Source organism: Pteropus medius, unplaced genomic scaffold (assembly GCF_902729225.1).
Source record: "Pteropus medius unplaced genomic scaffold, Ma_sr-lr_union100, whole genome shotgun sequence".
Classification (NCBI taxonomy): domain Eukaryota; kingdom Metazoa; phylum Chordata; class Mammalia; order Chiroptera; family Pteropodidae; genus Pteropus; species Pteropus medius.
The window spans coordinates 8,137,260-8,151,913 of record NW_024353908.1 but is presented as its reverse complement, the minus strand read 5'-3'; the positions used below and the strand labels follow the sequence as shown (position 1 = coordinate 8,151,913).

Here is a 14,654-nt window from a genome sequence, read left to right as displayed (position 1 = left end):
AAGACCTAGGAGCCCTACCTAATATATAGAAATAGACAAAGGGAGGCAGCCAAAATGGGGAGACAAAGAAACATGCCCTACATAAAAGATCAGAATAAAACTCCAGAAAAAAAATAACTCAACAAAATGGAGACAAGCAATCTACCAGATACAGAGTTCAAAGTACTGGTCATAAGGATGCTCAAGAAACTTAGCGGGAGAGTAGATGAACTCAGTGAGAACTTTAACAAAGAGACAGAAAACACAAAACTGGAGATAGAAAACATAAAAGGGAACAAGTCAGAAATGAAGAATACAATATCTGAGATGAAGAGTACAGTAGAGGGAAACGAGAGTAGATTAAGCAAAGGATCAAATCAGCGATTTAGAGAATGGGGTAGCAGAGGACATCCAATCAGAACAGCAACAAGAAAAAAGAATCCAAAAATAAGGACATTTTAAGGCACCTCTGGGACAACATCAAGCATACCAACATTCATATCATTGGAGTACCAGAAGAAGAAGAGAGAAAACAAGAAATTGAAAACCTATTTGAAGAAATAATGATGGAAAACTTCCCTAACTTGGTGCATGGAGGAAATAGACATACGACTCCAGGAAGCACAGAGAGTCCCCAACAAGATGAACGCAAGGAGGCCCACACTAAGATACATTATATTAAAATGCCAAAGATTAAATACAAAGAGAGAATCTTAAAAGCAGCAAGAGAAAAGCAATTAGTTACCTAAAAGGGAGCTCCAATAAGACTGTCAGCCCATTTCTCAAATGAAAATTTGCAGGCAAGAAGGGTTTGGCATAAACTATGCAGTGATGAGAAGCAAGGACCTAAAACCAGGATTACTTTACCCAGTAAAGCTATCATTTAGAATCGAAGGACAGATAAAGAGCAAGTGTCACAGACAAGAAAAAAGCTAAAGGAGTTTATCTCTACCAAACCAGTATTACATGAAATGTTGAAGGGACTCCTTTAAGAAGAAAAATATATGTATCAAAACATGAATAACAAATGGCGATAACTGCATATTTATCAACAAGTACTTTAAATGAAAAAGAATTAAATGCTCCAATCAAAAGATAGGATTGCTGAATGGATAAGAAAATAAGACCTTTACATAAGCTGCCTACAAGAGACTTGATTCAGATTAAAACACACAGAGATGAAAAGTAAAGGAATGAGAAAAGATATTTTATGATGGACCTAGAGGGTATTGTGCTGAGTGGAGTAGGTCAGATAAAGACAAATGCCCTATGATTTCACATACATGTGGAATCTAAATAACAAAATAAACAACAATAACAATAACAACAACAAAAACAACAAACCAGAAACAAACCTATAGACACAGAGAACATTTTGAGAGTTCCCAGATGGGAAGGGTATTGAGGTATGGGGTCAGTGAAAAATGGGGAAGGGATTAAGAAGTACAAAATGGTAGTTCCAGAATAGTCATGGAGATTAAAAGTATAGCATAAGGAATGTAGTCAATAATATTGTAATAACAATGTACATTGTCAGATGGGTACTAGCTTTATTGGGGTGATCACTTTTTGTATTGTATAGATGTCTAATCACTATGTTGTACACCTGAAACTAATATAATATTGTATACCATCTATATGGAAAAATAAAAAAAAATTTAAAAAGAATATATTAGATACTGTAACAGTATTAAGATAATGATTCTCCAATAAAGTTTAAAATCAAATGGTTGTGGCATATACACTACTCCTCAAAACTGTTAAGAGAATTAGATGATACATATCAGACATTCAAAAAAATTTTAGTCTTTTCCACGTAACAAATATTCACCTAAAGCTGTTATCATATACAACTGAGTACCTATAATAGAAACAAGAAATATGGGTACTTAGATTGAGTAAATGTTTACTGAATGCCTACTACGCACCTAGCATATGAATGATAGCTACATTCTAGTTAAGATGCACATGAAGCAATATTATTTGCTACTTAGGGAATGTATTACAAACTGTAACATATGTAACTGTCAGAGATGAAAATGAAAAAGTATACGGAAGGAAGGAAGTCATTATTTTCCAGAGATATATGATAATATAATCCTATAATTTTATTGTCTCTAATCTTATCATAATACCTTCAGCATATTTATGGAAGGAATCTAAGACTGAGTCCTCTCTAGGTCATACAATTGTAGGACTAATTGCTTCAGTGTATATTACCCAAATAATGTTTTATGCCAACCAATGTTTGATTGTTTGGTGCACTACACCTTTTTTATTTTTTGTCACTTCTCAGAACTTTGTAAGCACAGTCTCTGAAATAAGATCCTGGGGGCACTTATAAGCCTTTCATCCAAAATGAGTTAAATCATCATATATTCCAATGGGATACAAGGCAGGTTTTGCATCTGAGGCTGCATAGTACATATGTTGACTTATTAACCCCTAACAAGATAGCTCTTGATGGTGAGTAATCGGAACATGACAATCTCCCTGTAAAGACAAAGGTTACCTTAGGATCAGCTGTGAGCAATTTGAAGGCTTGATATACTTGAGCTTCCTTTACACCACCACCAAGATCCAAGAAGTTGGCTGGCTTCCCACCATTCAGGAAAATGATATCACAAGTAGCCATGGCAAGTCCAGCACCATTCACTGTAAAATGCAAATGGCACACAAGACAGGATAAATTTAGCAACATGTAAAGATACATAAACTTTTTCCCTCTCCCACATTGCAAGAGAGAACCCTGTCTTGACCAGCCAATTTCTGCCCTGTTTAGAATTCCATTCAACCAGATAAGTTCATATACTTTTAGAATAATGAATCAGGAAATGTATGTACAAAGAATAACCAAAAAATCCTGGAAATGCAGAGCTGGGTTTATGAAGTTAAATCAATAATGGAACATAGAAAAGAGAGAAGAGTTTAAGCTAAGTAATCATTTTGGGCTAGTAATAGAAGAAAGAGTCTTAGGTTGTGTAAAGTATAGAATTCAAGAGAATTGGGAAAGAGAAAAAAGCTATAAAAGTTACTAGGGCCAATGAATCACATTCTCTTTAATCTTTTAAAAAACAAGTAAAAAATGGAATTCTTTTAATTTTTTGCTTGCTGAGATTATGGTCGTTTGAATGTGGCATCCCTCTGGGGTTGGGCGTCCCAACTTCTATAGGGTTCCATACATTTTTACACAGTGCAGCCATGTATGTTTATATGTTACCTGGATAAAGTGAGAAAATAAATGAACCAGTAATAGCATCAAAATAATATTTCTACCCTCCTGTTCATTTTTCGAATTAATAAATGTTCACTAGCAACCTGGTCATTAAAACCAGAACCAAAATGTGCTATTAGGAGTTTTTTTTAAACAACTAAGTAAAGAGTTTTAACATTGAAATTCTTATTTTCTAGAACTAAGTTTTATTGATGCATTGTGCCTTATGCTTAATTATATAAAATTACTTCCCTTAAAAATAAAAAATAAAAACTTCTGAACTGAGTAGGCTTTCAAGATAAAGTAACCTTCACTTTTTCTGACCCTTGAATTTACCAGACAAGCCTACGAACTGTGACTAATTTAATTAATTCTGGGGCAATTAAAATCAAATGGTTTATATAAGATCTTAAAACAATTTGAAATGTGTTCATCATATCTTTTAAGGTTAACTTGGTCAAATCATGCACACCGCTACAGAGGCTACACAGAATCCATATTTAATTTATTCTAAACACACTATTATATCTTTCTCTTTCTAAATATCTACAAATATCGGTAGTGTATTAGCCTATTAAGATCAGAATACTGTGAATGATCTGGTATATTATAGTTATTGCTCTAATACAAAGCAAGAGCTTTTGGTATCACTTGTAATTGGATGTCATTTTCTATTGTATTAAACAACGAATTATTGGATGAGGTCTTTTCAGTTATAAATATAATGATAATGTTTGTTTAATGAGCTACAAATCTTTTTTATTTTAATTCCATTAAGATTAAGACCTCAGTTTTCAGTGCAATGAATTGGTTCCATTAGAAATAAAGAAGTACATAAATCTTAGTACTATAAGCTGTGGACAATAACAAAAGTTGTATTGCCTCTACAGATCTATTCTTGTCTCAGCTGAATAATCTGAATAAAATTTTCACAAATTTAGATGAATATAATAAAAGCTATTGCTCTATTAATAAACTGGCATAATGGATTAAAAATTTTATCATTTGGTTATCACAGAAGCGGCAATTTGAACATAATGATTAAACTTTATGTTCTCTTCTACTTCCTTTGAGAAAGTAATTTTATCTGAGATGCATTAAAATAGTAGTCTCAACTGGGGTGATTTTGCCTATCAGAAGATATTCTGCAATGTTTGGAGACATTTTTGTTGTCACAAGTGGGAGATGCTACTGGTAACAGCCAGGGATACTGCCAAATATCTTACAAAGTAGAGGAAAGGCCCCTACAGCAAAGAATTATCCCACCTAAAATGTCAATACTGCCAGAATTGAGAAACCCTGCTTTAAACCAGTGACTGTTAACCAAAATGAACTTTGAGAAGAAAGTCTGAATTGTTTCCTAAGACTTTTGGGGTACACAAATCCCTTATATTTACTTGTTAATGGGAAATAATGTTTCAGAAATCAGGGGTTCCTATGCTGCAAAACTCCACAAATCATTCTTTTGATGTAACTGAATTCTTACCAAAGCAGGCAATGTTCCCATCTAGTCCTATGTATTTTAGATCATATCTGGCAGCTTCATTTTCAATGGGCTCATTTTCTGACTTGTCATCCATAGCAAATATATCCTTTTGTCGGAATTCTGCGTTGTCATCAAAGTTTATCTTGGCATCAAAACAGACAACTAAATAAAATGAAAAAGGAATGTACATGAATATCTTTTAAGGATCTACAAATTAAGTTCCCCAGGAGAGGAGGCACGAGAGAAAAAAAAAAAAGGTATGAAAGGTATGATACTGTCATTCTACCTCATGACACAGGCAGCAGAAGCTGTTATGGCTTTCTTAACCTTAATTTAAACTTTAGAACTACAAAGACAAACATGACACGGTCCCTGTTCTCAAGGTCTTACATTGTAATAGAGAGCATAGTAATTTATATCTGTTTGTCTCTTTTCAATAAAATAACAATATAACTTACCATCACCCATTAAAAGGTACAGATTGCCAGAGATACATACAGGTTTGATTAGCTATTCTTATTATATTTCTAATTTTTAGTATTTAACTACTGTTCATCACGTTCCCCTTCCAGACAAACAGAGACTAAATAATGATGCTTAATCCTGCTGTCGTCCTTTGTCTTTCTTGAAATTTTTCTTTAATCAGTATCCCCATTAATATTTCTGAAAGATATAGTAGAAAGAACACTGGGTCAGAATCAACAGTTTTTTATTTGATCTTTAACTAACTGTAACCTTGATATAAATAAATAAATAACCAGCCTATTCCTCTCTGGGCCTCGGTTTTCTTATTTGGAAAATGGAAATAACAATCCCCAGACTGCTGATATACTTACTTTGGGGTCTGCTAAAACAAAAACCATTATCTTAATGTGGGTATGATATGACTCCTTTAATTTGAGTTATAAAACACTAAAAGACCAAGACTGGTCAGATACAATAGAAGGTTGCCAGGCACTATCAGCACTACTGTCTCCACTCTCTGGTGCTGGTATAAATTTTTCAACTGTCTCAGTGGCCAAGGGCCTTGGACATAGTGAAACTCGGTGATGACAATGGTCCACAGAGTGCTTTGCTTTCCTTGATTTACAGGAAATCTTCTATATGTACAATCAAGGAGAGAGAGCAGTGCAGTGAAGTGGCACACTGGTTTCTGGGATTTGAAGCCTCTTGTTTACATCCCTTATGGTAGAAATTAGTTATCTATGATGACATTCCATCATAACCTTCTTTTACTTTACTTGGGATGTTGACAGGCAGGGATCTTTGATCGAGAATTTAGAAATGTTTCCCATTCTCCTCTAGCATTACAGAGAGGCACCTAATTCTTAAAAAGGAAACAACCACCCAGGAATTTCACTCAAAAGCAATTACTATTGCTTGTTAATACCATATGCTTCCTATTAAAATAAAATATTGTTACCTTATAATATCCAGAGGTTAAAGACCTTAGGTAGAGGTTTTTCCCAAGGACCTCTCTACCATAATAACTAAGCACTTTGATACAAATCTGTGCAGAACTGGCATACAAGAATACTCAGTATAAATAAAAGTCTAAACCACGAATTACTTAAAGTAGCACTGACTGACAAGGGAGAATCTCACATGGAAGTTACTATCTGCCTGAGTCTTTAGTCTTGCCACAAAATGTCTAACTGCTTTACCCACACACTTGAATATATGGAATAAATGAGTAATTACTTTCCAAAATACTGAAATCTTAATTATACAATTAAGATTATTGTATCTTACAATAATCTTAGAATAGATTACAATTATCAAAGGAATTGGCCAATGTTCTCTGCTTGCTATAATGTCTTTTTCTCAGCAGTTAATAACCGGTATAATAATCAATAAAAAAAGCAACTTCATTCTTGGCTTTCCACATACATTTTAATTAATCAGTTACTAACTGTAGCTCCTCCATTACTCATTGGCAAGACTACTTATAACTGACACCTTTGAAATGAATGGGCAAAGACTATCAAATTGAGTTCCTAAGTGAAGAGTTTCAAATAAAAGAATTCTTGGTCAAGATCAATAAACTAGTAAATCAAAATAGGTCCAGGCTGATCTTTGCCTCTTACAAAGACTACAATTATAAGCTACTTGAGAGACAGCATAATTAATGGATATGCATGCAAAGTTCAGAAGGCAGTTCCAACTAAATGCCTGCAAAGCCAGATTTTCAAAAGATGCTTCTTCCTGTAGTGTGATGTATATGCCAAGTACAGAAATGAGTTCACTATTTGGGGGCCATGTTCGGAGAACTTTAGAGTTTAACCAGAGCTTGAAGATGGTTACTATGAGATAAAAAGATATCTATAGGGAGGAATAAAGATGTATCTACAAGTATCATACTTCTGGGATAAAAAGTGTATCTATAGTGGTCCCTTGCCAATTGCCAATTGTTCTCTCTTTGTAGAGAAAAGTATATGACATACCCAGTCAATATATGTATGTCCAAGGGCTTTGAGAAGTTAAAAACACTACATAAATAAGAAGTAAATAAGACTTAGGAGTTAAGAAAGGTAATCCAAAACTAAATTATCATCCTCAAAGCCTAAATCATTTTGGAGGGTGGCAGGAGGCAGGAATAAGGAGGTACATGGACTGTCTTAGACACATATTCGTTTTACTTGCTTAATATTTTAAAAGTAGTCCCGAAGATACAAAGTGCTTTCCTGCCTTCCTATCTCAGTTTATAATGTTGTATCATCTGGAAATTTTTTTTGAACTTGATCTTTTAATATACTCCAGCATCAAAAACACACAGGTATGAATTAGAACTCTGGCACTTCCTAGTCAGGTAGCCAATCACCTCTCTTCGGCTCAGTGGCCTTGTCTATAAAATGGTAAGCAGAGTATTTTCTGCTGCATGGTGTTGCTGGAAGGAGAGAATGTATACAAAGCACTTAGCTTCACAGACAATTGGCACTCACTGGTTATTAACATTACCATCGCCATCCTCTACGTGCACAGTGCTTTCTTATACTCAGAGCTTCCCACTGTTGCACCTCAGGCTATATGATTCTCCTCTCTTCCTCTCACAAAAAATGACCTGTACTTTGTTCCATTCCCTTATAATCCTAGACTTCCGTTTAGAATAAATCTAAACTAATGCTTACTGGAGTTTACATCTGTTTAGGTTACCTAAATTCAGAATACCTAAAAATTTTCCCACAGGAAGGATTTTAATGGTTGGCATTTCAGGCTCTGTAATTGATAGAGAAGGAAATTTCTGTCTAAAATCTGCGGGTGAAAGCCATGCCTTTGTTGGCCCTCAAATCAATGCCACACCTTTACGAACGACCTAAGTCTTATGTAAAACTTGGTATAAAACGGCCCCAAATGAGAATCTAAGTAAGAATATGGCAAAGTATGTCCCTCCAATCACCTCACTATTTCCGTAAATATGGTTTTATTGGAATGCAACCACATCTATTTGTTTATGTATTTCTATAGCTGATGTCCCAAGACAGTCCCACTGCAGAGAGTAGTTGCAATACAGACTACATGGTCCTTTGCAGAAAAAGGTTGCCAATCCTGGATAAGTCACAGTTCTTGTCACATTTGTATAGAATAGCTTCAGGTATCACATTAATTAAAGTGAAGGAGAAACTTCGAAAAGTGCATCCTACTAGCTTGAAAAAAAAGAGTATAACAAACAAAATAAACAAAAACTTGCAGCTTGCACAAAAGGAGTAGATTAATCCCTGAATATTGATTGACTCATATGTTTATTTCCCCCCTGTAAGTCCCCTCCAAGTACACTTTTATAGCTGGTGTGTTAAAAAATTGATTGATGTCCATGTCAACAGCAGGGCAATAAAATAAACTTGCTTGCTCAAACCTTACCTTTTGCATTTAATAAAACAACAAACTATGGTAAAATGTATTTTTGGAGGTGCTGAGCTTGGTTCAGACATTGAAATTTTCAATGTCACATTAATGAAACCTCAATTCTTTAGAAAATTCAACTTGAACAAAGGCCATTCTGTGTACAAAATGGGTGAAAAAACATACCTATTAATATTTATAAAACAATTTTCACCATCAAAAGCACATTGTTACATGCTTGATAGATTATACAAATGAATTTTCCTTCTGAACAAATATCAAAGAAAGCTGCAGTACTTATATTCATAGGGTGTTTTTGTTTTGTTCAGTGGTGTGAGATTCTGTGAACCACTAATTCAACAGCTTCCATGAAGAACATGACTGGCAGTTAGCGGCCTCTGACCCTAGAGTTTTAACAGAAGAATGTGCCACAGAATTAAACAAAAGAAAAATACATTTCAGAGGGCAGACTCACAAATAAAAGAAACATAAAACCAGCAAGAAGTAAGATTGTCATAATTAGTTTGAAAAATAATCTGTCTTCAAGCAATGTATTGCATTTGATTTGTGATAAATAACCATAATGTGCTATTGAAATGTGCTTTGCCAAGGTGGTCTTAAAATGCTGATACTTTCAAATTAGTCCCACTTTCCATTAAATATTGGTGTTCTAAGAGTTGTATACATTTTAGAACTTTTTTTTAGTTGCTGCGAAAAGAGAAAATAGATACAAGGAGGGAGGTAGACTTGGGGATGGGGGGAATTGAAAGTGTTCTTGAAAATAGTCTTGTGCATAAAGAGAGAAACAGAGAGAAACACCCACCAACAACATGGGCACTTGCTAACACAAAGCAACAGGGTGGTTATTTAGGGAAATTAATCTGAAGCAAGAAAGGGATTTGATGTGCCAGTTAACTTTAATCCAGCCTTAATCCTCATGGAATATTGGTGAGATACTCAGTTTTGGATTGGGTTTCATTCCTTTAGCTCAGTTAATTGATTTGTGCTCCAACTGATGAAGATGCCTTAAAACAGGAATTCTTAATCTCGGGACTACTGACATAATGGGGGAAGAGGGTGCTGTGCTGTGCACTGTAGGATGTTTAGCATCATCCTTGGTCTCTATCCATTAGAAACAAGTAGCAATCCAAACCCCAAGTTGTGACAAACAAAATAGGTATTAACTAGACTCACTGTGGTGATCTTATTGAATCATTATGCTATATATCTGAAACTAATATAATGTTATATATGTCAATTATATCTTAATAAAAAAATGTCTTCAGACGTTGCAAATATCCTCTGGGGGGCAAAATGTCCATTCTCTCCATTGAGAAACATTATTTTAAAGACACCAAAAAAAGGAGTCTGTATGCACAAAGATCTGGCTGACAGTGAGAAGAAATGAAATAAAATGTGCAATATCACAATGGCTTTCAAAATGAATGAATGAATGAATGAATGAATGAATGTATAAGTAGATAAATAATGATAAAGAAAACCTTCCCTCTAACTCAGTCACAGTTTTAATGAATTAATTCTGGCAATGCAATTGGACAAGCAAGGAAAACAGTGAATTTTTCTTTGACTAATTAACAGTTTCCTTTCATTTCAATAAAAGTTAGGCTCATTCTGGTAGATATGTTTTGATTCAGTGTCTCTTTTTCTATTAAGAAACTGCCTTTCTCTTATACCATATAATTCCAGCTCAGTGACTGGTCTAAGTATAAACATGTGACCCAAGTGGGACCAATCATTTGAAAAGACTGCTGTGGTTGCTGGAGGAGAGATGAGAACTAGGAGTCATATTTGCTGCCTCCAGAGGCAGGAGGGCTGGAAGACCCAAGAATCCCTGATTCTCTTCATGTTTCAAGCCAGTCCACTCTTTAGACTTCCCTGTTATATGGGTAAAATAAGTCCCCCTCACTCAACCGGGGCCTTTTTAACAAAAACTAGGCTCATGTTGGTTTCCATCACTAATAACCATTAAATCCCAATAGTCACTAAACTCCATGACAGTCAGTATTGTCAAATTATAGTCTTTGAAACAGATTATTAATGATATTGGAAAAAATAGTTCTTAGACTGCAGTTCTTTCTCCACATCAAAAATTTCCCATGGGTGACCTCACAGTATAGATGTTATCAAAGCCATTGCTCTTCATTCAACCTAGTTATCATCTGTTGTACAAAGTTATCATCAATCACCTGGATTTTTAAAATATGTTCTTCAACAAGCAGTGGAAGACTGAAGAAATTCTCTTACAAAGAGACTCTACAATAAGTTTAAAGTAAAAATGTTTGGTGTGATGCCAAGCTCCTTAAACTTCTAAATTAAAAGAGTAATTGTTAAATCAAAGTTTTAATGTAAAAGGTTATATATTCTGCTATTACTGATATAAGTGAAAAAAATAAATATTAAGATTATCAATATTGCTAAGATATAAATGACTGCTCTTACAGCTCCTAAATAAAGAATTGCTTAGGGGATTGTGACAATGATGAAGATCAATTTGTACATTTGGTCATTAATCACTGTTTCCTAATTGGGTTTAATTTGACTACTGCTCATTAGAGTTATAAACCAACACACTCATTTAATTGTGATTATAATTCAACAGCTGAACTTTTATGGTACAATGAACAAATTAATAGCTAAAGATAATTCTGCTCTTAAAAATATCACATAAGATGTTTTAATGAACTGTATACATGGAATATATTTTATGATGATTCCTTCAAAAAAAGGTCAAGAATTTTTCTTTCTCTTAATATTTAAGAAGAAATCTTCGGATTTCATAAGTTTTATAAACACCCTTTATGAAAAGGTTCTCATATCCCTATTCTCTGCTGTCAGACTACAATCTGTGACTGTCAACTTCCCAAAGGATTGAATGAAAATAGTAGTAAAGCCTGACTTTTATCCCACTCCATGACTGAATTCCATTTTTTTGAATATGAAATAACTAGGTTGCTTGTGCATACTAGTTTAAAAAGCAATATATGGCCTGTAAGAACTTATATTGAACTTCTTTCTCTTTCATTTCTTGGATTTAATTATCAGTCCTCAATGCAGAATAAATTTTGACTGATAGTGCTAAACCAAAGACTACTTTTAGATCGCTTGGGTGAAAGCAAATTAATAATTTAAGAAGGAAAAAGTAGAAAAGAGGGCAGGTTACTATTACTCAGCCTGGCATATCAGAATCAACATACATACTGTAATGAGAAAGACATGGGTTCAAAATCCCAGCTCCAGGTCAAATCTAGCTGCTCATAGGGTAGTCACATTAATTTTTCAATCTCCTATAAAATGGAGATAACTCCTAACTTTGCAAGGTTGCTGTGAGTAATAAAAAAGAAAATGTAAGTAATAAAAAAATATATTAAAAGTTTATCATAGTGGCTGGCATAAGAGTTTAAAAAGTTTTCTTCCCCTTCCTTTCTTCACTATATGAGATGATTTCACAGACCGATGAAATTTTAAAAGTATTTATGAATAAGGTAGCTTGTTTATAAATGACCTACCACAGATTTTTTATCTGGTGGTCACTTGTGTAAACCATGAAATATATTATTTTCAATGGCTTCCTAAACATGAGCTCTTTTCCTATCCTAATTTGAAATATTTAAAACAATAGCAACAACAACAAAATAGACAAACAGATGAAATCCGTATCTTTCCTGGAATACTGTTGTACTACTTGAGAAGAGGAACTACATATTATGAATGTCAAGGACTAGCTGATTTTGTATCTGACACTGGATGCTTACACAAACACCAGTCTCCTCATTTTGAGAACTACGCTACAAGATAGTTATCATTTTTATCACCCTTTTCTATTAAAACAAAAACAAAAGCAAAAACAAATCAAGAGACTTAGCCTAGATCTGTAGCGAGAACACGGCAGATCCATAATTTGAACAGTGGCCCCTCTGTAAAACACTGAATCATCCAGTTTGGTCTACAACTTGGTTGTATATGCACATAACAGATTACCTCGTTAACCAATCTAATGGCAAATCCCCCTTTACTGATTTACCACAACATTCTAGGCAAAGAGACTAGCATGTAAGACATTAGGGGTGAAATGGACCAAAAAAGATAAGGTTCATGGAACTTACTTTCAGTTATCACTATCTTATCCACCTGTTCTCCCACCCCTACCCCCAAACACATGCACATACACAAGCTTTTTCAATCAAATTAATAAGAACTTATTGAATAATTGCTGTATGCAAGACAAAGTGTAGTAGCAGTAGGTCCTGAGATATAAAACAGTTATAGTCTACAAGTACCTGATGGATATAAAAAACCTTCCCCACAAAAAGGCCTCCTTCTCCCACCTGAAGCAGAAGCTGGTAATCAAGTAAGGTGAAAGAGGTGGACAGTAGGGCACTAAGAACTTCACCATGATGATGGAACTCCAACAGCGGACACAAGGTGAATTTATATATATTTAAGTAAACTAAAAAGCTTCAAGCGGTTCCAATTCCATAAAAGCAGGTACATTCATTACACCCAAGTGCAGTGACTCCTGTTTCCACTCAAATCTTTACCATAGTGATGGGCCTTGAAAAAATAAGAGGATGCTGGTAGATGGATGTTTCTAAACAAAACATAAGTAGCTTCCTCTGAGGCTTGGCATTTGCCTACAAACAAACTCAAGTGCTGAAATGTTCAACTGCATCATGGGGACATTTGAAACTATGGTAGAAATTAAATTACTGAAAGGAATTAATGCAAAGCTGCGGTCTTTTGTACAATTTAATTTATAGTTTGCATGAATAATTATATTCATTTGTTTTCTCTCATTTATTTTTTTTACCTTGTCCTTCTGGAGTTTCACCAAAGGGATTCACTTCCACCTGAGTAGCATCAATTTTCAGGAAGAGATTATACAGCTTCTTAATTTGATCTGCAGCCTAAATGCGATCAAGTGAAATGAAATTACACCAAAGCAGTAAACGAACACTTATTTTGTTGGATTAATGAAACCTTCAAAATAACAAGTTATGTCTTTATTTTCAGTTAGGTTTTCTGAAGGAAAAAACAGAAAAGCATAATTATTTTAATTTCTACTGCTATTCATTAGAAGGAATTGCTCAACTTTCCTCTAGACACCAGAAAAGACCATTATCAAGAAAACAAAATATTTTCAGTACAGCCTAAAAACGCTGTTAATCTTTGTAAATTATCATGTCCCTATTAGCTGAGTTATGCCATGATATGAGTTACAATCATTAATACAAACGATTTCTATTTAAGTAAAAGGTAAATATGATTTTGAGAGTTTATAATGACTAGGTTTTCCTAATTATGCTGAAATAAAACAGTTATCATATTCATCAATCCAAACCTATAATCTGTGAAACAACAATTACTGAGTATTTAATGGAAATTGTTGCAAGAGAGGAAGATGGAGGTCCTAAACAGTACAGTTACTGAACAGCACATTTCAAACTGAAAACAATTTGTCCCATAAACCACAAAGAGTAGGAATATCCAAAGTTTCCTGGACGTGATGCCCTGACTTCATTTTTCTTGCTCTGTTTGAAGTTTACTCATTCATTCATTCTGTTCAACCAAGATTTATTAACTGCCTATATCATAACATGCTGGCATTGTGTGAACTGGGGCTAGGGGAAGACATCATAAATGAGGCACGATACCACCCTAGAAACCTCATACCTATGGTGTACAGAGCCTGTGATGCAGAACAGCAAGACTGTGCAATCATGGCTGAATGTTGGCTATCAGTCTCATTCTCGGCTCCATCTTATTTCCTAGCCATGATTTTCCCTTTGCCAACATAAACAGCTTTATCCCATCTCTACTCTGTATATGAGGGAGCTGACACTTGTAGGCTGAGTTTCCAAGGCTCTTGGGCCAGCTGCTTCCAACTTAATTCAGCCAATGGGAAGCAGCAGTGGGAGACAGGAGGTGGGAGGAAGGCAAAAGCTGGGGTATTTCTTCCCCTCTCTTTCTGCCTTGTGTAGCATCTCCTCCTCTGACTTTAGCTCCCACCAGAGAGGCCCACCAGAGTTCTACCTTCTGTATCCCAATACAGAACACCACCGCCTTATTCCTTGTTCCTCAGTCACGCAGTTAGCCACAATTACATGTTGCTATTTA

General features: G+C 34.8%; 1 protein-coding gene across 3 annotated transcripts in view; it reads right to left on the bottom strand.

Annotated features, from left to right (window-relative positions):
- Positions 1 to 14,654, bottom strand: part of LOC120593753 (succinate--CoA ligase [GDP-forming] subunit beta, mitochondrial) — a 191,976-nt gene that overhangs the window by 97,367 nt on the left and 79,955 nt on the right. For all 3 annotated transcript variants that reach the window (XM_039851664.1, XM_039851663.1, XM_039851661.1), the window contains exons 6-8: positions 13,348 to 13,444; positions 4,680 to 4,841; positions 2,492 to 2,634 (exon numbers count right to left, since the gene is read on the bottom strand). In XM_039851664.1, coding sequence (XP_039707598.1) covers positions 2,492 to 2,634; positions 4,680 to 4,841; positions 13,348 to 13,444 — 402 coding nt within the window. The remainder of the gene's footprint in view (positions 1 to 2,491; positions 2,635 to 4,679; positions 4,842 to 13,347; positions 13,445 to 14,654) is intronic.